Source organism: Bidens hawaiensis, unplaced genomic scaffold (genome assembly GCF_021521415.1).
Source record: "Bidens hawaiensis isolate Kalapana, Puna unplaced genomic scaffold, B.hawaiensis_p1.1 tig00007840_1, whole genome shotgun sequence".
In the NCBI taxonomy this organism is placed as follows: domain Eukaryota; kingdom Viridiplantae; phylum Streptophyta; class Magnoliopsida; order Asterales; family Asteraceae; genus Bidens; species Bidens hawaiensis.
Window position 1 is genome coordinate 395,768 of NW_027491543.1, and position 24,542 is coordinate 420,309.

At 36.3% G+C, this 24,542-nt stretch overlaps 3 protein-coding genes across 3 annotated transcripts in view; 1 reads left to right on the forward strand and 2 right to left on the reverse strand.

Annotated features, from left to right (window-relative positions):
• LOC143636233 (small ribosomal subunit protein eS24z-like) overlaps positions 1–24,542 on the reverse strand; it is a 56,997-nt gene that overhangs the window by 13,092 nt on the left and 19,363 nt on the right. The window lies entirely within an intron of this gene.
• Positions 6,931–7,587, forward strand: LOC143636231 (transcription repressor OFP16-like). Its single transcript, XM_077103879.1, has one exon. It carries the CDS (start codon positions 6,952–6,954, stop codon positions 7,570–7,572), a length of 621 nt encoding a protein of 206 aa, XP_076959994.1. The 5' UTR covers positions 6,931–6,951; the 3' UTR covers positions 7,573–7,587.
• On the reverse strand, positions 11,988–13,657 carry LOC143636232 (small ribosomal subunit protein uS13z/uS13y/uS13x). Its single transcript, XM_077103880.1, has 4 exons — positions 13,564–13,657; positions 13,334–13,494; positions 12,380–12,568; positions 11,988–12,258 (listed from the first exon to the last, which is right to left on the reverse strand). Exons 1-4 carry the CDS (start codon positions 13,564–13,566, stop codon positions 12,153–12,155), a joined length of 459 nt encoding a protein of 152 aa, XP_076959995.1. The 5' UTR covers positions 13,567–13,657; the 3' UTR covers positions 11,988–12,152.

A 24,542-nucleotide genomic window follows, 5' to 3' on the forward strand; every position in this document is an offset into this window, starting at 1 on the left:
CAACAAAGTAACGCCGGATACTTCGTACGCGGCCCCCATTGGCTAAAGGTAGCTCAAGCCGGCCGCTAGTCCGGACGGACGGAGCCCCTAGCGGTCCACCTATTGAGGGATTCACCGGATAAAACCGACCCCCACGCCCGCCAAATGGCACGACAGCGAAGAGCCGGTAAAACCAGGTGAAATTAGGACCCGAACCCTGGCAAGCCAGGGTCATCCCTCATATCTCTCATATAAATTGGTGATAATAAGGTTTGAACTCTTTACCTCTCACTTATAAAGTGAATGCTCTACCATTAAGCAATATCTCATTTATAACATGTCTGCATTGTAACTCTAGCTTTTATTATTAAAAACTTGCTAAATGGAAATAAAATAACTATTTTATCCTTTCAAAAACATAATTGACGTATTTGTCTCAAGTATATATGAACAAAGAAGATGATGGGTTTTGCTTCATCAAATTTACATGATTTGACACTGATTCAGGGATCAGTTTCAATTTGCACATTGGAATTGACTATGCTAATATAAATCTATTAGTTTAATTTCTTCATGAAGACTTATATTATTACAATATTAATTAGGAGACTTTTGTAATTAATTTTTTATTTGTAGTGATCTTTTTAGTTTTTAATTTGAAGCCTATAAAAGGCTTTGTTCGATTAGAATTGGGCATGAATGATAAATGATATATGTTCTTTTAATCTTATTGTGCCCTTGCTTTATTTTCTCTTGGCCATTGATTAAAAATTCAGTTCGTATTAACTTGTATCTATAATCAAACCATATTTATGTAATTAACTCTAATTCTAATCTAATTCAACAAAAACTTATTGGCTTTAATATTAGATAAATCTTATATATAAAGCAGTTATTAGGGATCAAATCTTAAAGCATGTCCTATCTGTTACGTTTTCAAGTGATGAATCAAGCAAAACTTAGAACACCGAGAATTTTGTACACAACTTGTGTACGACTCTTTTCTGGTTTATTGACTCAAAATAAACAATACAATAAAATAACTAAACTACAATGGCTTTTATAGCCAAACAAAACTTGCACCCTACGGTTCCTAATTTGACTCCAACACAAATACTAAAACATATTCAAATTCAAACTAATATTATTAACTAATATTATCTTCCTTTTTTGTAGCAACCATTTTCCTTGTTCCCCAAGTGTTGTATGTTTTAACACTCCCTCTCGAACACTTGCTCCTTTCATGTTCATACTACTGCAAAACTCGATCAACCTTTGGTCCCGGTAGACTTTTAGTAAACGCATCCACCACCTGATTTTTTGTATCAATATACTTTAACTCAATCTCCCCCTTTAATACCTTTTCTCTAATAAAATGATACTGGACTTCGATGTGTTTAGAACGAGCATGGAACGTGGGATTTTCGGCTAACTTTATCGATGACAGGTTGTCACAAAACAAGGTTATATTACTGCCAAAGTCTTGCTTCATTTCTTCCAAACAAAGACGCAACCAACTCACCTCTTGAGCTGCCATAGCCGCAGCTCTATACTCAGCCTCGGTTGTCGTTTGCTACACCACGATATAGTACTTTGCCCCAACATAAATATAAACCCGGTAGTTGATCTCCGAGTATCCAAATCACCCGCGTAATCGGCATCACAAAACCCCACCAACTCAAGTTTCGAATTTTTCTTAAACTTAACTCCATAATCTAAAGTTGTTTTCACGTATCGAAGAACTCTTCTAGCTGCATCTAGATGTGGTTTTCTTGGCCCTTGCATGTATCTGCTCAATACTCCCACCGCGAACGCAATATCGGGTCGTGTTAGTGTAAGGTAGATAAGACTACCTACAATCTTTCGGTACATCGTAGCATCTTCTAGCTCCTTTCCTTTGTCCACACAAAGCTTGACAGTAGTATCCATTGGTGTTGGCGCTGGCTTGCACTCCAACATACCAAACCGTGATAGTAAGTCCACCGAATACCGATGTTGACATAGAACTATACTATCATGCTCTTCTTTTAGTTCAAGACCAAGAAAGTGACTGAGCTTTCCAAGGTCTTTCATATGAAAACGTACACACAGGTTCTCCTTGAGTTGGATTATAGCCTCTTCACTATCTCCGGTAATTATTAAGTCGTCAACGTATACGAGCACGACAACCACCTTGGTACCGATCGCTTTCACAAATAAACTAGCATCTGCGGTTGTCATGGTAAACCCATTATGTTGCAGAAACTCGCTTATTTTACCAAACCACGCCCGTGGTGATTGCTTCAAACCGTACAACGCCTTCCGTAGTTTATAAACGTAATCGGGATGTGTCACACTTTCGAAACCTTTCGGTTGTTCCATGTGGATGACATGATCTAGGTCACCGTAAAGGAACGCATTACTAACATCCATTTGCCATAATCTCCAACCTTTTCTTGCTGTAACTGCTAGTACAACACGGACTGTAGTAAGTTTCGCCACGGGACTAAACGTGTCCTCATAATCTATGCCATGTTGTTGTGAAAACCCACGAGCTACCATCCGTGCTTTGTACCTATCGATAGACCCGTCGGCTTTCCGTTTGATTTTGTAAACCCATTTACAAGAAACCGGTTTAACGTCCTTCGGTTTGGGAACTAATTCCCATGTTTCATTATTTATCAAGGCTGTTACTTCTTCATTCATGGCTGTAATCCACTCGACTTTTATACGCGCTTGGTCATAGCATTCTGGTTCACATTCGTTATCTTCAACCTCTGCCAGGTATGCAACATACTTAGGATTCGGTCTTTTTGATCTAGTTGATCTCCTCAGATCTGTTTCTTCACCGGTACTTGTATTTTCTGTTGGGTGAGGGTATACACCGGTTTGCCATGGTTGTTGTCGCTGATCATTCCCTTGAACTTCATTATCCTCTTCTTCAACTATTGTCTCGTTCTCGTCTAAATTCAATATCACATCAGACGACTTCACGGATTCTTTTAAATGATCGGACTCAGGCAACGCTTCTTGATTGGTAGACCACCATGAAGAGTTTTCATCGAATACAACATGACGGGATACGTAACACTTACTTGTTGTCGGATCGCAACATCTCCACCCTTTTCTCTCCGGGTCATACCCAACAAAGATGCAACGAATGGCTTTCTTCTCCATCTTATGTCTAAGGTGGTTTGGAATAAACACATAACATACTTACCCGAATACCCGTAAATGGCTTATGTTTGGTTTAATTTTAAGCAACTTTTCACATGGTGATTCGTAGTCTTGTTCCTGTGGTGGCAACCGATTAATTACATACGCAGCGGTTCTCATTGCTTCAGCCCAAAAACGGCCCGGGACGTTTTTCGCATGCACCATACTTCTACAGGTTTCGCCAAGGTGCCTATTCTTCCTCTCGGAAACTCCGTTTTGCTCCGGTGTATTAGAACATGTAAGCTGCCTACGTATCTTATGAGCTTTTAGATAATTACTAAACTCGGTGGCTAGATATTCCCCACCGTTGTCTGATCGGAGGCATTGTATCACTCGACCCGTTGTTTTCTCAGCTTCGCTTTTGAAAATTTTGAATTTCTCGAACACCTCTGATTTCTCTTTCATGAAATCGACCCATAGATAACGCGAATAATCGTCTATGAAAGTCACCATGTACCGCATGCCTTTCATTGAGGCTTGTTTTACTGGTCCGAAGACGTCGGAGGGGACCAACTCAAGTGGTTCTTTGGCTTTAAATTTTGAGCTCTCAAACGGTTGTTGGCGCGCCTTGCCATATCGACAACCGACACATACAACCTCCTTGTTTACTTCTACTTGCGGTAAACCGAGAACAAGCTTTTTGTTCATCATCACTTCAAGCCGATCATACCCGACGTGACTTAATCGCGCGTGCCATAAATCTGCAGTATGATTCTTTTTTGTCTTCTCAACGTAGGCTTCTTCAGCTGACAACACATACACGGTTTCGTTCTTCTTTCCTTGTAAGATTGGTATTGAGGTGGTTTCAAACTTGTCATAAATCTTCACGTCATTTGGCCCGAAGAGAACGTACTTACCCGAGGCTGTTACTTGTGGCACAGAGAATAAGTTTTTCTTCATGCCGGGTACATGATATACATCGTTTAGCATGAACTCCCTCTTCTCCTTGTCAACCGGAAATCTCACATCCCCCACATGTGCGATCGAATGTCGAGAGTTATCGGCGATCACGACTACCCGATTCCCTTTGTACTTCGATGGATTGTGAAGCTTACCTTTCTCTCCGGTCATGTGATTAGAGCATCCGGAGTCAACTATCCACTCGTTTAGTTGGTTCGAACATGCCTCGGTTGTTGCTGTTAACGCTATCGGGTCAAGCGTTTGTGCAACGTTTGCCTCAACATCCCATGGTTCTTCTTCTTGGACTGTTGTTGTGTTTCCTTCATCTCTTGGTTGCTTACAATCTTCGGCCATATGGCCTTTTATACCACAGTTATGACATCTCCAAGGAAAACCTTTAACATATTTACCTTTCTTTTCTCCCCGTTGATCCGGTTTGAACCCTTCCTTTGGCTTTCTTTCAGCTTCGTGTCGCCTCGAGTTCTCATATTTTTTCGAGTACCCTCCTTTCGGTTTGTAGTGGCCTTTGCCTTTCCTTTTCTCGGCATACATGGCTTCTTCTTCAGTCTTAACGGTTGCGTCACTCATCTGTTTTACAAGAGCTTATTGGCTTGCAAGTAGGTTTTCAAACTCATTGAGGGTCGGCTGAGTTTGCCATCCTTGCAACGCTGCGACAAAGCTATGGTATTCCGACTTTAGACCGTGAACGATAATTCTCTTCATTCTTGATTCGCCAATCGCTCCTTGCGGATCTAATTCCCCGATCTCTCGGCACAAACTTTTCACTTTGTGGAAGTATTGGGGAATAGTTAGATCTCGTTGCGTTATGGAGAGCAACTCGTTTTCTAGCAATTGTAGCTTCGAATCATTCCGTTTAGAGAACAACGCGACTAGTATGTCCCATGCCGCTTTAGGCGTTTCTGCCTCTTCGTATGTGTTCAAGAATTTATTCTTCAACCGTTGTCTTCAAGACGAACAACGATTTCCCCACCTTGATTCTCCACTTATTTATCGCCCCATTGGTGTCGATTCTTGGTAGTGTCGTGTCTCCTCGGTTTACAACCTCCCACAAGTCTTGACCTTGCAAATATGATTGGATGCAAGTCGACCATGTTTTGTAGTTTTGGTTGTTGAGTTTCTTCACGCCTCCTACCGCTTGAAAATCAGCCATGGGTTGGCTCTGATACCACTTGTTACGTTTTCAAGTGATGAATCAAGCAACTAAGAACACCGAGAATTTTGTACACAACTTGTGTACGACTCTTTTCTGGTTTATTGACTCAAAATAAACAATACAATAAAATAACTAAACTACAATGGTTTTTATAGCCAAACAAAACTTGCACCCTACGGTTCCTAATTTGACTCCAACACAAATACTAAAACATATTCAAATTCAAACTAATATTATTAACTAATATTATCTTCCTTCTTTGTAGCATTCTTTCAACCATTTTCCTTGTTCCCCAAGTGTTGTATATTTTAACACTATCCTCATATGTCTTATAATGATATCAGTTATATAGGGCAATGTATGTCACACCCCTACAATGAAGTGTATGGTCTAATATGACTCGTGGGTTCCTATTTTTCATGCCGGTAATTAAGGTTTTCTTTGTCATACGTGCCAACTATTTGACACGAGATAAGATTTCGTTAACTAGTTGACACGACACAAGTTTCTAGTATTGTTTTAATATTAAACAAGAAGCAGTCAATGCCTCAACACTAGCGCACATATCAATATGTTATAAGAGCAAAAAGTGTCCCCGAATGGGTTAATGACATGTTCCGGGATCCAAGTCTTCAAATGTAGCAGTCACGCAAGGACTGTGGGGATTTAGCTGCCTCCACTACCTCAACCACAATAACATCCCCCACCCACCCCATCAAGAGCCACCATCAAATCTAGATCATGTGGCCTAGCTAGTTTAATTGGTGGACATACATTCTAGCCACCATCAAAACTAGACATTTTGAAGAAATTTTTTGAGTTTCTTGATGTGTAAATATATATTTACTTTCTTATCTGTTGTTTACTTTCTAAGTTGAATACTACTAGGTTGTTACTTTTCTTGGTTATTTATCGTATATTGAAATGGTATACTATTTGCAATTAAATCAACCTATCAGTCGCCAACCCACAACAAGCCTAAGATTTTATAAGTATCATGCATCGTACATATTTATCTACCTTTTTGCTTATCAAATGTTGAGATACAATAATCATTTTATAAAATTAATAAAAGAAATTCAATGTAACCGAATGTCAACAACAAAAACGAAGTGGCACAATAATATGATTTCAACAAAATTAAAAAAAATAAAACGTAAGGCCATGTGTTATATGACGCATAAAGAGAGAACACCAGAAAACCACCACACAATCGCACAGCTAAGACCGCCACACACCAGCACAGAGTAGGAAGCGAAGGTTGGCTAAAGGTCTTCACGGCATGAGGCGATGGTGGAGGTTTATGTTTTTATTTTTTTTATATTGAAAACATATAACCCATTCATAAATATCCATCTTATCTTATTATCATATTTTACATCACCACAACACATACAAATGAACGTAAAATACGAAAACCTCAAAACATATATTGAAAATTTACGTAACACCTACGTGACAAACTTACATATCATATTTCACACCTCACGTAACTACTAATATTAAATTACCACCTACACCGTCTATGTACCTAGTTAGCTTATTTAATTAACTTCAAATAATAAATGACAATTATTCTCATTAACTTTTAAATTATACTCTCTTCTTCTTTCTGTCTTTCCCTCTCACATTCATATCCTGATATATAAATCTACATCACATAACTAATAACTTCACTTCATTTCACACCAGTCTCCCACAAAATGCCGAACAACTTCGAACGCAATCTCAACCTCTGCTTCTCCAAACTCAAACGCCACCAATCACCCCCACCCACCACCCACCACCACCACCGCCGCTGCCGCTCCGAATCCACCCTCACCAAAAACTTCAACACCCTCTACGACATTCCCACCATCTCCGACTCCGAAGACGGCGCCCCGGACATCCCAACCGTGGTAGCATCCGACCGGTTCTTCTTTTCCTCACCTGGAAGGTCAAATTCGATATTCGAATCTACCTCCCACTCAACATCTTCCGTCGCGTCAACGTCCTTCGTCGTTGACCCGACGGAAGATGTTGACGCGCACGCCGTCGTCGGTGGATTCGAAAATATTGAATCCGTCGGCGGCGGCGTGGCGATCCCTACGATCTCGCCGGACCCATACTATGATTTCAGAAAATCAATGCAGGAAATGGTGGAGGCACGTGACCTCATCGATGTACGTGCCAACTGGGATTACTTGCACGAGCTGCTCACGTGCTACCTTGACTTGAACCCCAAAAGGGCTCATAAGTTTATAGTTGGAGCTTTTGCTGATCTTCTTGTTACTCTCATGACGGCGGAAGCCGGTGGCGGCGGCGGTGGTGGCCGGAATATTTGACGTCTCCAGTGGTGATTGTTTTGTTTTTTTATTTGTTTATTTTGAGGATGGTGGGGTGTGATTAATGTGACATTTTTTTGTAGTTGTATTATTATTAATATGATTAAGTTTAAGTTATATTTTCAGTCAAGTCATTAAATGTGATTCCCAAAATTTCCAAATTAATGGAAGTGAGAAACAAATGTGGGGTTGATGAAAGTTCAATAATCATAAAAGATTATTTTGATTTGGTTGGATATAAATTATTGATGGTACACCTTATCCAAGGCAATTATTTTGTAATTATTTTGCGTTTGAAAAATGTTTTCTAAAATATATTTATTTAAATTTGTTGTTTAGATGGTTAAATCGTTATCTCATTACCACATAAGCAACAAGTTTTAACTAACCACAAGTTTTAACGAACAAGTTGTGATTTAACTATATATTAAGAAAAAAATGTGGTTGAAATGGATGGGCCCCACCTTTTTAAGGCTCCTTGGGTGCCATTGCTTTGACGAGAAGGGTGGGCGACACATAGTAGCCATTTTGATAGTAACGGTAGTTGGCGTCAGGGTCTTAATAAAAAGAAATCATGAGACTAAAACCTAGCTAACACTCTAAAGGTGTAGTCACTATTCATGTATTGATGATTTAATCGGTAGATATGATTTTAGGTAAATGCTGGGTTTTTTTTTCTATTTTTTGTTTTACAATATTGAAACAAATAATACTTCTTAAATATGATGGTACGTAATCATTTTCAATCCTTTGTAAATTGCAAAAAGTGATTATTTGGGGCAAGATTGGTTAATAGTTATGGTATTTTACTTTGAATGATCTAATTAGAGCTATATAACTATTATATTTGTTAAAATGTAAAATAAATGTTAACATTTAGCGTTTTAGGCCATTTAAAAAACCGTGCATAGTATTATTTTAACCATAACATACCTTTAAGGAATGCTAATTGTTTTTTTTTTAACAAATATTGAATAATTTGTAATAAGATAACAAATCCCTAACCTCTGATTTTATTACTTTATAACAAATAACACGATTCGTAAGATGTTAAACCTCTAACAATATTTAACAATAAACCACAATTTAACGGAATATAAAAAAACCAACTCTTCCTTTATTTTCTATTTTGTAATAAAAATATTATACCAGCTCATAACTTGGATTACATGAAACAATGAGTGTAATAACCAAGATGAACTTGTCTGACACTATTACAACTAACTTCATTAAAGTGGTGTTAACTGTTAAGGTATCAATGTATGACTTGATATGAAATGTATAAGATTTAAATAAATTTGGGTCAGTTTGGCCGAATCCAACTACACATTTAGATGTGGGTTAGTCTAACTAGACGGGTAATAGCTTCACGAGTTAATATGTATATTTATTTAAAATTTATAGTGAAATTCTGTCAATACATGAATGGTTGCAATAGATATGTAGTTTAAGAGCATCCATGTTGTCAACACTTTTGAGTTTATTTGTGTAAATAAATAATTTTAGAATTAATGCGTGAACAGAGGATTAAATGTGTAGTGTCAACTTACAAATACACGAGTCGGATTCAGGTACATATGCTTAACATGGTTTCCATGTTTGTGTGGAATTCAAATCACTAACGTTATGGGGTGTTTTGGATTCCTTATTTTACGTTCTTATGACTTATATAAGTTATAAGTTACAAAAAAAGTGTTTGGATATACAAAAGTTCTTTTCAATAACTCCTTATTTACAAGCTTAAAATTTAAGTTTTCATAAGTTAGACTTTACTAACTTATCTTCTTATCAATATCAGATTTCTTCCCATTACACCCTCCTTCCACCATTCCACCTAGCATCAGTTACCATCGCCTACCCCTGCCAATATCTAAATACATGTTCTTAATTCAATTCTGACCAAATAATATCAACCCTCCAGAATCATCAATTTTTGTTACTCAGATTCATCTTTATTCTTTCATCATTTAAAGCTTTCGAATCAAATTCACAAGCTTTTTTAGAGAGAAAAAAACCCAATTCGCAATTTGGGGTTTCTTGATTTTGCAACCCAGAAGTTGAATCTAGAGGAATCTTGTTATTACCCAATTGGGTTTGTTCTGTAAGTATGTATGTATGATCCTAATTAGTTTGTGGAATTGTTGTGTTTAATTGTAAGTATGTAAGTATGATCCTTATTCACTTGTATAAAAATGCCCTTTTTGGTCATTTTACATCAATAAGTTAATCCAAACACTTTTTTTAAAACTTCTTATCAAATACTCATAATACCTTTTCTACTTATTACAAAAAGTTCTTTTCACCTTAAATAAGAAATCCCAAACACACCCTATAACAAGATCACCCCTACCTTCATGTTTAATTAGAGTGTGTGTTAGTTAATCTGAAAGTACTACTTAACATGAAAAGGATTAAAAAGATGGTGACAAATTTTAATGTCTTTTTTTTTGGACAATAATTGAATTTGTATAGGTGTTTGTCCCTACTTTACTATAAGCTTACAAAAGTACAATTCTATAATAATATAAGCTGTTCCCTTCTCCTATTGGGGCAGTTCAATTTTGAGTTCCCAATTTTGGCCTTTTTTACAACTAAACCCTATTTTTTTAAACATCAAACAAAAAAAAATCATGTGTTTATTTACAATATTTAACGTTATTTTTCCGCTTTATTCTTCTCGATCAAATAGATAACTTTTTTTAAAGAAGAAGACAAACATATATAATTTATATACAAAGAGATTATGCTAAATATATAATTAGTTTGAAGTATAGAATTGCAAGAACTTTATCGTTCGTACATAGTGCTTGATGCATAGAGTGAAAAGTGGATAAAAGATGGAACAAGTTGTTATGTAATGTTTTATATGTCACGTATAAAGCAAACGATACAAATAAAATGGATCGCTATAACCGTATAACATATTTGTCTTTTGCTTCAACCGTGGTATATATTATTATATAGTCGTCTACCTCACCATCTTTTAATTGCCATTATATATGCCAAACACAAGTGTTGATTCGGTTTTCTTGTTATTCTATATAAAATTGGTTATGTATTAATCGCATCCACGTATATATAAAAGCTTGTTATGAATTATTTGAAGGGTTCGAGTTGGCAAATATAAAACAAATAATAAGGTACTTTTTATATTGGTTGGTATTTTTAAATCCAGATAATTTTTTGGATTAAGAAATGAGAACTCCCACAAACAAATGTGAGAATCTTTGATTTTGTTTTGTTAACTCCAGTTTTTAAATTTCCATGACTTGTCTTTTACAACAATAAATTTGTTTTTTATGGTTGCAACTTGTGCTCTACAGTTTTAGAATCCATGGTTTTGGATCTTATAATCGACGCCATGTTGCTTTTGTTTTTTGTTAATATCTTATAATTGACTGTTCAAGAACGTGAACAAAGAAACTATCCACAATCATTTTAGTTTTAACATATATATCAATTATATTTTGACTATAAAAATATAAATCATGTATTAAATAAGCTTAGTAAGAAACAAAACCAGCTAGTTAGACTTAAAAGATATTTACAAAACAGACTTTTAGCATTTCAGCCCCTCCGACATCCTATCTCTATTATTACATTAAAAAATACTATATTTATCTCATCAAACTGTCCATCATTCTTATCTATATAATTACATTAAAAAACATTAAATTTCTCTCATTTTCAATTAAATAATATTTTTTTTATCATTACAGTTTTTATTTTCTCTTATCACAACTAATTTCAACAAATTAATAATAAAAATATCACAACCAATTTCAACAAATATTAAAAAATAAATTAAGACAAACAAGTTTTTCCAAAATTTATAAAAAGTCACCATTTTTCTCTCTGTTTGTTTTAATCACAGGTACATCATCGAATTTGAATGCATTCCCGCATAGGTTGATCCGAGGAAATTGAAGCTAAATCAAACCACATGTTGTCTATTTTTTTTTTACCACAAGAGATACCTAAAAAATACTCCAGTACCGTTTTGGTTACAAATGAAACTGAACCAAGCCGAATAACACAACTTAGCTCATTTTGTTCTAACATGTAAGGGGTTGTTTGGTAGCCTCTTAATGGCCATTTAAAAGCTATCTCTTAATGGTTTATAGCCATTTAGTGGTTAACAAGTAGCTTTAAGCCTAAATGATTAAGAGGCTACCCCTTAATGATTACCTCTTAACCATTCAGATTTATGGCAGCTTCTGAACCAATGTAGCCTCTAAAAGGCTATTAAGATGCTACCAAACAACCTCAAGAAACTGTGTGATTTGAATCTCAACTACAAATTTTAGATTTTCATTTAGCACAACAAATTTTACCAATTGCATTTAAATATTATATAACTAAAAATATTTTTATGTTAAGTAAATTTTTATATTACTTAGTCATTCACCTGTTAGTAATAAAACTTAACAAAACTAAATAGCATTACCACTTAATTAGAAAACATACGAAGCATTTAACAACAAACTCTTGTAAAAGAACTCTAGAAACTTTCACATCCAAAAACATAACAAACATTCTAAACACGACAAAAACAAAGATTTTCCAAAACCGAAACAAGCTTATCGCTTCTTGGACACACCAACCGTCTTACCACGACGACCAGTGGTCTTTGTGTGTTGTCCACGGACTCGCAGACCCCAGTAATGTCTAAGACCTCGATGGTTCCTGTCAATCATTTAAACATAAATTCATTAGGTGGTTCTTTGCAACAAAAAAGAAATCAAAATCAAATGTAATGTGTAACTTCTAGTTATTGAATAATAAAATAGAAGAAAACAATATAAACCTGATTTTCTTCAATCTTTCAAGATCATCCCTAAGTTTCATGTCGAGAGCGTTAGATGTGACTTGAGAGTATTTGCCATCCTTGTAATCCTTCTTTCTGTTAAGAAACCAATCAGGGATTTTAAACTGTCGGGGATTAGCAACGATTGTCATCAGATTATCAATCTCAGCACTAGAAAGTTCTCCCGCCCTGAAAATTCAAATTTGCAAAAAGAATTAAACACATGTAAAATTACTAGATAAGTAACCACCATAAAAAACAAAGAAAATATTAAAACCTCCAATGGCACTAGTTTTACTAAATATCTAACTAAAATGCATATCATATATCGCTTTAAAACTGTAAAATACTGGTTAGCCTAACTTTTAATATGAATATAGAAATAATTGCATGAAATTTGATTTTTATAAATGTATATTCGAATGTTTCTTGTAAACCAACTTCAAATTTAATCATAATTCTATGTCATGTACATAAAGGCTTTCTAACCTATATAAACATCTCTGTAACATTAACAATTATCTATACTAAAAAACTTCATCCACTCACAGGGGTGCAAACAAGCCTAGCTGCTCGCAAGCTACTCAAAATTGAATAAACAATAAGCTCACAAATAAAGCTCGTTTAGTTATTAAGTCCAAGCTCAAGCCTTGTGTATTTTAAAGCTTTACCTAATTTAGACCTCTGTATTACCTGTGCGAGTTCGAGCCAAGCTTTGGCTAGTTTAAATTACTACATGAGGTCGATTCGAGCCTAAGATTCTCCTCAAAATATATAAAAATAATTAAAAACGTACATAAAATTTAAATAACCAAAGTGACATCAAGCTCTATAATTTGTGATCCTACAACTACCAATATCTAAATACAAATGCATAAATTAAGTAACAAACTAATCAAACTTTCAAAACTTCATAAATAACAAAACAGATCAATTAAAAGAAACTAAAGCTACCTCTTGTTCATATCAACGTCAGCCTTCTTGCAAACAATATTTGCAAACCTACGACCAATACCCTTAATTGAAGTCATGGCAAACATGATCTTCTGTTTCCCATCAACGTTGGTGTTCTGCACACGAAGAATATGCTGAAAGTCTTCATTTGCTACCAGACTCTGCAAACCCAGATCAAATTAGAACACTGATCTAATACTAATATTACAGACAACACAAACACGGATTACCATGGCGGCTGTTTGAGCTTCTTGTTCTTGTTCAAGCGGCTGATGTTACGAAATGCTTGAAATTGATGGCAAACCCTAGATCAGTAGGAATGTGGTGGGTTATATAGTGTTTGAATTCAGTGGTGGATGGGCTTGTTGAATTAGAAGCCATGGACTCAACAATTGGGCCTTTGGATCCAAAACATTATAAGCAGCTGCAAATCGATTAATGGGCCTAAACTGGTTCGGGCTTAACATGGTTTATGAGCGCCACTTGTGTTGTAAAACACCTGACTAGGCGTCAATTAGTCATAATAAATTCTGATTAATTACTAGACCCGACTGACGAATTTCACAACACTGTTTATGAGGAAAAAATGTTTGAAACTATCAAATCGATTCGGTTGGGGTTATGAATTGGTCCGGGTTAATAAATGATTATATCTTTATTAAGTATGAATATAAAATGTAAACATGATTTTTTGATGGGAAAATAATCGATAAATAAATAGTCTAACTAAGGATTTTTTTTTTAATGTGTAATAAAATAAAACTTAATTACTGATGTAGTCTCTATTGTTTGGCCAAGCTTATTCTTTCTATAACATCCTAAACTTTCGGGTCAAATTTGACAAATACAAAAGTTAAGGGATTAAAAATAAAAATTTTGAAATTTAAGACCCATCGTGCTACGCGATGGTTCGGGAATTAACCCATCATGCTACGCGATGTGGGTCTCACAAAACCCCCAGAAATGGTGGTGCCGTGCTACGTGACCACCGTAAAACTCAAGTCATCGCGATACGCGATGACCGGGTTAACGAATCGTGACACGTGTCAAACCACGAGTCAACGCGTGACAACCGGGTGGCAAAACGTGGCAGGTCTACATGTCGACGAATCGGGCCTAGTGGGCGGCGTCGTGCTACCCAACGGCCATCCCGAGCATCCGTCGCAATACGCGACAGATTAAACTATTCAAAGGCGTCTATTAATTCCAGCGTGCTACATGTGACTTTAAGACTCCATCGCAATACGCGGCCAAACCCAAATTTCTCTAATAAAAAGTGAGGTTGGGCTCTACTTCTAGGCTTCCCAAACACCTTCCTTATATACACACATACCCTACAAGTGCGCGCCAAGATTCCAACACTCTGACGTGTTCGTTTCTCTAAGTATGTTCAAGTTTTGGTGGTCAAATCTCTCATTTCCCAACGATGAGTAGATATGTTGCCCGCTCTAAGCTTAGGAATTTCATCCAAGTATATAAATAAGGTAGGAGTTCTAGCTTCATATATTATTATACTAGTTTGAGGCCTGTGTATTACACATGTAATTGATGAAAATTCTAAACTTTAGCCATTAAGTAAAATCCAGTCAATAAAATGACCATATATTGTTAATACAATTACAATTTATATTAAAATTGTAAAAATTACATAATAACTAAGGTTTCCCAAATATGATAGAGATAAGTAAAAAACTTCCTTGTACACTACATTTGTTGTATTGGTTGGTAAACATTGTTTATCAAAAATTAAAATCGTTAGTCTATGTCTGATTGTAACACTTGCTAAGGTAACATGTAGGTTTGCTTGTAACTCTTGATGTAGCCACATATATTGTCTGTGTGACAAATAAGGTTCTTTCAAGCACGTACCAAATTACTAACCCTAAATAATGATAATAAATCCATGAAACTAACAAAAAAATATTCATACACATAAAATATCATACATTTTATTCAATTAATATGATGTAATTTGAGATTATCAATTCATGTTTATCCAAAAAAACATGATTATCCCAAAAATAGATTACCTGAACATTGATGATATGATCATCCTCAGAATCTTTATAATCTGAAATTAATTGATCATGATAAATTTGTTGTTATTAATATTCTACGTATGACAAAATTTTAATTGATTATATATTATACAATTAAAAGTTGCATAATCAAGCAACATACCTAATCGAAAATTAATATATAATAAAACGATTTGTTTCATTTCATATGAATGTAATTCATAGAAAAATAACAAAGACATACTAACCTTAAAGCCATTGTTCAAATAACAGTGATTATTCCGAGTTAGCAAATTAGAAGACTTAAAGTTGCATAAAGTGAAGCTAGTGACTCTTATTTATAAATGTTCAATGATAAGGAATGTTTAAATTTTGAATACTAATCTCATGTTATTACTTATTAGTTAATATTATGGAAAGTTGTTGAAATACTTAATTGATATATATATATATAGGAGTGAGATGAAGAGAGAACTAAAGAACTCCTCTTAAAACCCTTAATTTTAATATATCAAAGGCTAAAAATAAAAGAAAGAGAAAAAAGAAGAAAAAAAGGGGAATTTTAATGTACAAGGGTATAGTTGTCCCCACTTCCCCTATTTCATCTCAACTCTTGTTCCCTTCATTCCCGTCAGTTATCTCTTTTAATCAATTTAGGGTTTCACTTGCAGATCGTCGTTTTGGCTGCACAATCAATTGAATCGACTACGATATCAAGCACATATACTAAGAACTCCATCAGGTAAATGAGTGTGATAGCTAATTTCACACATGCTATGATTCAATTAGGCGTATTAGATGGAAATCATGCCGATAGTTCATGTTTTTGGTTTCCTATAATCGAAGAACAATATAATATAATGCTAACATACGAAAGTCAATAGCAATGCGTGTGTGACATCAACTCCTCTATTTTGATATTTAGTCGAATACTACATATATGTACTAAACAAATGATAATTTTATAGCTTTTTATTAGTTATATTGCATATGTGTAATGTTTAATGTGGTAATGTTAATTACTGTTTTAGTTATATTGCATATATGATTGTTCAATTTTGGTGTGTATCTAATTATTAAAGGCCTAATTTATTGTTTTTTTTTGTATGCCCTCCAACTGTTTGATGAAATGTCTAAATGAGTACGTTTTTGATAATCACATGTTTGATCGATTATTTTGTAGAGAATTATGGTTTGAGACTTCAATCTACTTATTCTTTAGGGTAGAACATATTGAATAAATCTGATTATGGTTAGAGTTGTATATTTTAGTTGCTAGTAACTGAATCATATCGTTGTAAAACTCATTTGTCGATAATTTGATAAGAATATGCAGCAACGTAGCAGAGGAGATGCTAGCAACACATCGCCAGAATCTCATCTCAATTAAATCATCATAAACTACAGGTTTTCTTCTAATTCAATTCTCTGTATTTGTTAATTTTAGATGCTCGGTTTATATGTTGTTCCCTCAGTTTGATCGACTTTATTAGTTTGATTCTATGAAATATAGTCTAAATTGTGATACATGCATTAAAATCATGTTAATTTTGGGACGATCCTATAGTAATAATGTATTATATATTACTACCGTGTCATGCAAATTGTAAATGTTTGCTTTAATTTGTAATTAGGCTATGAAAAGCATAAAGCAAATATAAAAAGAATCTATGAGGGTAGAAAACATATATGCATTAATATTCTATAACCTATGTGTAGTGCTAGAGTAGACATATTAAACTGAAATCACCTTAAACAATTTGTTTTTTGTTTAGGTATTTTTTAATGTTTAATAGAATAACACATACATGCAATACATATTATATAGATGTTATAATACATATACGCAATACATGTTATATGTTTGTTTACACATATGCATTAATTAGCTATTACTTGCATATGAGTTATGATGTTTACATATATGCATTGTTGTTGTATGTTGTATTGCATGCACGTATTTATAAGATATTAAATGCAAATGAACTGTCTTATTTTACATATGTGCAATGCTAAATATCACATGCATATGATATATATTGTATTACATTTATGCATTGCTATTATGGGCTTATTTATGGTCACCCGTAATTCTGTTGCATGCTGTATTTGGAATGAGTTTACTTGGTGGTGGTGTAATAAATAATAGGCATAAAGACAAGTTACTATGGGCTAGAAGTAGTATATTTTTTTGGGTTACAGCTCGCCACTGTAATTATTTATTGCATAATTGATATTACAATTAGCTGGATCGCTGCTCTGGTCCTACAGAGGCATGATTGTGGCTTTAATATGAGGTGGACGACTGCTATTAAGATTTAGAGTTGGATTTCTTGTTGGGTTGGGTCTAAAAGTCTGACTAATATGCACAAATTTTTGGCATTGGTGCACATAATTCTAACATGAGTACACAAATTTTTGACTTGAGTAATGATTGTTAAAAGCTTGTTGTTGCTCTTTGTTTAGATCTATTTATTGGGAGTGATGTTGCATTCGTTTAAGTCTTTATGGTAATAAATTCTTCAATTGTTGACAGGAAAATAATAGATGTTGGTTCTGCTTGAAGCCTTGACAATTGATTTGTTTAATAGCTTTGGTATCCTTACAAGCTTGGTAATTGGATGCTGCAGATGGATTGTGTTGGTATATGCTTGATTTGGCTGAAGGTTTTGTTGCTGCAACATGAAGATTTCAAGTGTTGGTGGTTAAATTTATGATCATTTTGTTTGTGTATTGATTTGTTATAACTGGTGTGTGTTGATGTCCTTCTTTTGTTTTGGTTATGGTCTTGGTTGGTTGTTTAGCCTTGATGTTTGTTCGGATTTGGGGCATGTTGTCAAATTTGCTTAAGTTAGGGGTGTTTAAGTTGGTAAAGTTTGGCTTTTTTATGAATTTTTTTTTGGGTTGGTGAGTGTCATTGAGGAAATGTCCTAAGACTCCCAAGGTCATTATTTGCAATTTTTTATATCTAGTGTAATTTTTTGTAAGGACCCGTCTCATTTAACAAAAAAAAGCAAGAAAAACAAAAATGGAAGATCCAACAATGGCACTAGTTAAAAGGATTTGCTTTTTTGGTCGGTTTATCTTCTTATTGTATATGATGGGATTTGTGTATCAGTTGTTAGAACATGTGATAGAATTTGAATATAAATGTTATGGTATATTTACGCGGTGGTGTTAATTGATGTTTGAAATCTGTAGCTGATTGTTATGGTTAAAACAAAAATGTGTAAATATTATGCAATGTTAATGTAGTATTTGTATATGTAATGTTGATACATTACATATATGCAACAATGATGTATTATGTATACGCAACACATATATATGTACTGTTGATGTGTTGAAAGTAGTAATGTTAGTGTAATTGTACATGTTTAGTTATACAATGTATGCGTAATATGTTTGAACCAAACGATGTAAGAGCAACCAATTCTATTTATCGGTAATCATATATGTACTGTATACAAAAATTCCGATGATAATGCTAATGCAAGATTTGTTTAGGTATACTATATATATGAAACATTACTTTGTTTCCATTATGTCTATTATTTTATAACACTGTTATAGGAATTGTATTAACTGTATTGCATACACATAATGCTACTGTAATACATATATGTAGTACTGTTGTAATACATATATGCAGTACCAATGTATTACAAATATGTAATACTACTGTATCACATATGTGCATTACATATAAACACTAAGTGTTTCATTTACAACTGGGTGATAAAGATCATACATGAAAGTAACCAAGAAAAGAAAACATGTTGGAAAAAGATAATAGAACTTATTACCAATGTACAATTCTGGTACAAATATTTATACAAAAACGTAGTCTTTTCATCATGTTAATATGCTTGCTTTAACACCCGATTTATATGCATGCTTGCTACTTGACGGTGTAGAATTTGTGATGTCTTGTAGTGATCCGGCTAAAGGAATGATGGTAATGGTTAATTTTTTTGTACCTGGGAACAAAATTTTACTCATATAAAAGCTTAAATAACAATCGACATACCAAATATCAATAGTATGACCATAAGTTAACTCCAAAACTGTATAACAAAATGTTTGAATAGTCAACAAACTCCATATATTACACATCCTGTTTAAATAATTAAATAGTACACATCAGTAATACCCGATATTATGTATCACACAGCCTGCCCATTTTTCTAATTCATATATGCAGTCCACCTATTAATACACCTATGTAATACATGTACTGCACGTATGCTGTAGGTTCCCAGCCGGATCTACACGAGATATCGCGTTCTACGTAGGTGCGGAATCCCTACGTAAGACGTTACGAGTATAGAAAACAATACGAGCTAACACACGATACGATAACCAAACACACGTTGTATTCCAACCGTAAACACGTGATACTATGATCACTGGATACAAAATTCTCTGACTCGAATACACAAACTGTTAATCTATATCTAATAAGCCGTAACAGCATCTTATATAGACACGACAACTTCGCCTGGTATGTTCAGGCGAAGTTGTCCCTAACTTCGCTTGACTAACAAGTTCGCCCATATAAGCGAACTTGTTAGTAACTTCGCTTACATACAAAACTCAAATCTAACTAACACGATTACAGACACTCGACACTGAACTACTGACATCATGCACCAACAGACCCCCCCCTTGGCAGTAGCTTCATCTCTTTAGCTTCAAACACGTGTCTTGTAATCTTCAATCTTCTATCTTCAAGCATGCACTCCTTCCCGAACACAAACCGAGACAACTCTTTGATATTTCCTCGCTTCGTTTTTCCAAGCAGGAATATAAAATATCTTCTTGTCATTCAACACCTGCAAATCAGCTTGCGATAAGTTTACCAAGTGCATCGGATCGTACACTCTAAGCAGCTCTTGTTCATCTTCGTCTTCCATCACCGCCTCGGCTGTCTCACAATCTACAAACCACCACTTCAGGTCTTTAAGCACATCCTTGGGCATTAGCTTCATCGGTACTTCTTTCAAACACCGGATCGGTTTATACTTCATGACCATCCAAGGCTTTCCATCAGCTCTCAAACCTCTATCCTTGTCTTCAACAAGCTTTCCCTTTTGTGGCTTCAACAGCTCAAATTTCTTCTCTTTTATACTCTCTTTCCACACAATTTTCCCAATGACTCTAGCCATATTATCGTCACTTCTGTTTATCAATCCCAATCTGGCTAAGTCTTTCACTTCACATTCTGGCAGTGTATTCAACGATCTTAACATCCTTCTAAAGTACTGAACACCGTCATACCTTTTAATCACGAAGAGCCTCAACTGCTCATCATATATCCAGCATATAATCCCTTTCTTCGCTTCAGCATAGCCTTTAATGTTGTAACTCTTCTTAAACATTGTAGGGACCGCCGGTTTCTTCGTTTTGACGAACCACTGAGCATAGCCTTCCTTCCACCTAGGCTGCTCTTCCCATTCAGACTCATCATTCCTAATCTGTTGACTCATATCTACGTTCTCGACTTGCGGTATCTCATACTCCACATTCTCCTCTACTATCTCTCCCTCTTCTATCTCTGTATCAATCACAATCTCTTCACCAATTTTCTCTATCACATCACTCGGTAGTACATCATCATCACCAACCAAAACATCATCCATCTCCTCTACGTCCACCACCACCACATCATCACCACCAGCTGCAGATGTCGACTCCCCCTGAGTTGTGGAAGTTCCAAGAGTTTGATCAGTTCTTGGCAACTCACCACCTGCATCTTTCGATGCATTGGGATCATCGTCTCTATCATTTCGTCTCTTGGTCCTCAACTCGTCGCCTTTACAGCTCGTCTTCCCATGAGATGCCAAGAACTCCTTGAAAGCATCTATGATCTTTCCATGTTGTACCAGGAGGGACGACTGCATCTGATTCTCTGTAACTAGGCGCTGAATAGCCTGGGTCTGGATAAGATTAATCCTTGACTGCTCTGCCACGACCCGTTCCAGTGCTGCTATTCGTTCTGAGTCTGATAGGGTTGCATCGAAATCGAACCTCATATGTGATATATCTTGAGTGTACTGAGGAGGGATTTCCGATGTCACCGGGACCTCAGAAGTAGACGTAACCGCAGGTGGTATCGTCACCGATAGCCCTGCAGTGGCCACAACAGTCGACTCTATAAATTGTGCCACGACCTCCGATGGAGTAACAGTCGGAGGCGGCAATGAAACGATCTCGGGAGTTGAAAGTTGGAAGGTAGTGGGTGGGAGGCCAAATGTAGACGAGGTAGCCACCACGGGAACACCCGTAGCGCTTGGTCTTGTAACCTGTAGCGATGAGGGAACCATTGTCATACCGGATAGTGCTGGTGGAGTGAAACGTACCACCCTAGAGCTCTCACCGGCTCCTGATCCTGCACCTATCCGTTCCCTTCTTGACCTCCGGATCAACTGTTGTACCTCTTCCTCATAATCAGACTCGCTATCATCAACAGTTCTCTTTCTCTTCCCATGTAGTCTTTCTCGAGTCACCATAATCCTTCTGGCCTCTGCCACTTCATCATCAGAATCAAAGCCAGCCACCGTTGTAGCTGCCCTAGTAACATTCACAGTCGAAGCACGTTCAACCTGAACCTGAACGTTCTCCTCTGGATCCACCAGATCCATATCAAAGAAGCCTTGACCACCAAATTCTGCATCAAGGTCCACGTTCTCCTCCGGTGACACAACAGGAGCAACAGGTATAGCTTGAGGTGCTCCTTCCTGTTGTGGTGCCGGGTCCCTAAACTCGTCCCCTCGAGCAGGCACATACCCCGGGTTGATCAAGTACCCAAAGAGTGGAGTATGTCGAGGACGGAGCTCAGGTTTGCTCCTCGCACTGGAGGATCGACATTGGGCGAAGATCCGTTTGTTCACACTCTCAACGTATCGGATCGGACGGCGCTGAGGAAGCGTTGGAGCAACATGATTCAAGATCATTTGTAGGAATCTTGGATACATGATGAATCGCTCACGCGCTATCGCTCTTCGTTGACGATCAATCTCATAAAAGACCATCTGACTAAAGCTGAATCGCTTGTTGTATGTCAGAGCAGTCATCGCTGACTGCATGGTCGCACCCATGCCATCAGTGCCCGCCTTTCTCCCTGACATGCAAACGATCATAACATGCATGAGAAAGCGCCACTGGTCAAGTAGAAAGCCTTTCCTCCTCTGTGTATCCCCCAAGGGACCATAGTATCCCATCCTTAAAAACGCTCCATCACGGAAAGGAGCTACAAACTCTGTTGGTTCATCCCTTGTCTCGTTCCCAAATCGTAAAGCCGCCCGGATTTGTTCAGAAGAGAACTGAACAATATGATTGTTGACGGTTGCGCGCATCACCGGGGGCTCGACTCTACAGTCGTATTCCACCGTCTGCCAGAAATCCTCAATATTGGGTAAGGATATTGGCAGAGTTGTTGTAATCGCGTGGAATATCCTCGAGCGTAAAAGAAAAGTGATGATTTCGCGGAAATCATCAACTCCGCTCGCCTCCGGGTCTAATGTTATGTACATGTTGTGACCCGGGAAAAACTGTCTCTGGTGATCACCTCCGTCATCACCGCCTGCACCACCTGCTCCAGCAACAGCAGCCATATCTGTAACAAACAGGTTAAGTTAGATAAACGTCAAAGCGAATCACAAGTTCGCCTGTTACCATGAGCGAAGTTGTGATCAATTATGTATAGGCGAAGTTAAAGGTGAGGCGAAGTTGGGAAACAACTTCGCTTCAACTTGAACTTCGTCTGATAATAGATAAGTAACATGGTCCAGGCGAAGTTACGGATAACTTTGCCTAATCACAACATCGCCTCATAAACTGTTTCAAAATCAATAATCAGGCGAAGTTAAACCTCAGGCGAAGTTACGGATAACTTCGCCTAAACTGTAACTTCGCCGAATTCGAATCGGCATCAGTTAGGTTTATCAAACGACGTGTAGGTGATGAAATTGGAGATCGAGGACTCCGAAACACATGATTTTATGAAGTTTTAGACGTTCAAGTAAATTACTATCACGTAAAAACAAGTTTGAAATCGGGTGTTTAAGGTTTCGAAAGACGAGGTCGATAATCGAGTCGAAACGACCGATGATCAACCTCAAAAACACTGATTATACAAAACTAGAAACCTTACACACCTTTAATCACAGATTGGAATCGAAACAAAGAAACCCAGATGATCGATGATATAAGTTCGCCGGTTGACAGAGAGTTAAGTTCGCTGGGTTTTTTTGTTAAATTATGATCCTGTTTGACCTTTAAATTCCTTTATATAGGGTCAAAGTTAGTACAGGCGAAGTTATCGATAACTTCGCCTAATCCAGGCGAAGTTATCAACAAGTTCGCCTGTATTTACAAAACAAACCCCTATACTTTTAATAATTTTCAATAAAGTTTTAAAAACATCCTTTAAAGCGTTAAATGATACAATCAAGACCAAGTAACCAGGTATAAAATCAAACAATTACAAAAGTAACAAAAATTTGAAAAATTAGAGTACACGGGATCAAATTTCAGTCTCGACAGGGACTACCATGTTTTAGAAAAGATCCGAACAGGAATCATACTAATTTCGTGACTGTCACACAGATCCGTGTTCAGCTGTATTATGACATAAAGAAACAGGTTGTAAGCAGGTAATCTACTTAAAATGGTTTTCATCGTTTCTGTGATACGAGTTAGGTTCAATTAAGCTCAAAACTTAAGTGGCCAACAACTCAGAGATTATGATGCCTCCTATCTATTCTCAAGGCTTATTTGGCTTTCCCCAAGTCACCCCGAATTGACCTCGACCCGTAGTTGTCTGATTAAGTAGTAATTACTCTTCGATCTTATACTCTGTTTCCCGTTCACCTTCTTGTGTCTTGATTGATAATCATTATCATTATGAACTCTAGAATTTATTATTATTATTATTATTATTATTATTATTATTATTATTTTAATCTAACATGTATATACACAACTTCAAGTAGAAAATAACTGCAAGTCCCAAATCTGGATCACTGCAGCGTCTTGACACGCTATCTTCACGGGAATCAGAACACTCACGGGCTCGTGTATGACTGGGTAATCGCTTTTCTGCCTATCATTCGGAAAGATATGTATGAAGACATGCACAACTCTTAAGGAGTTTCCACAAAAAATCGAGTAGATTTAGTTAGTATCAC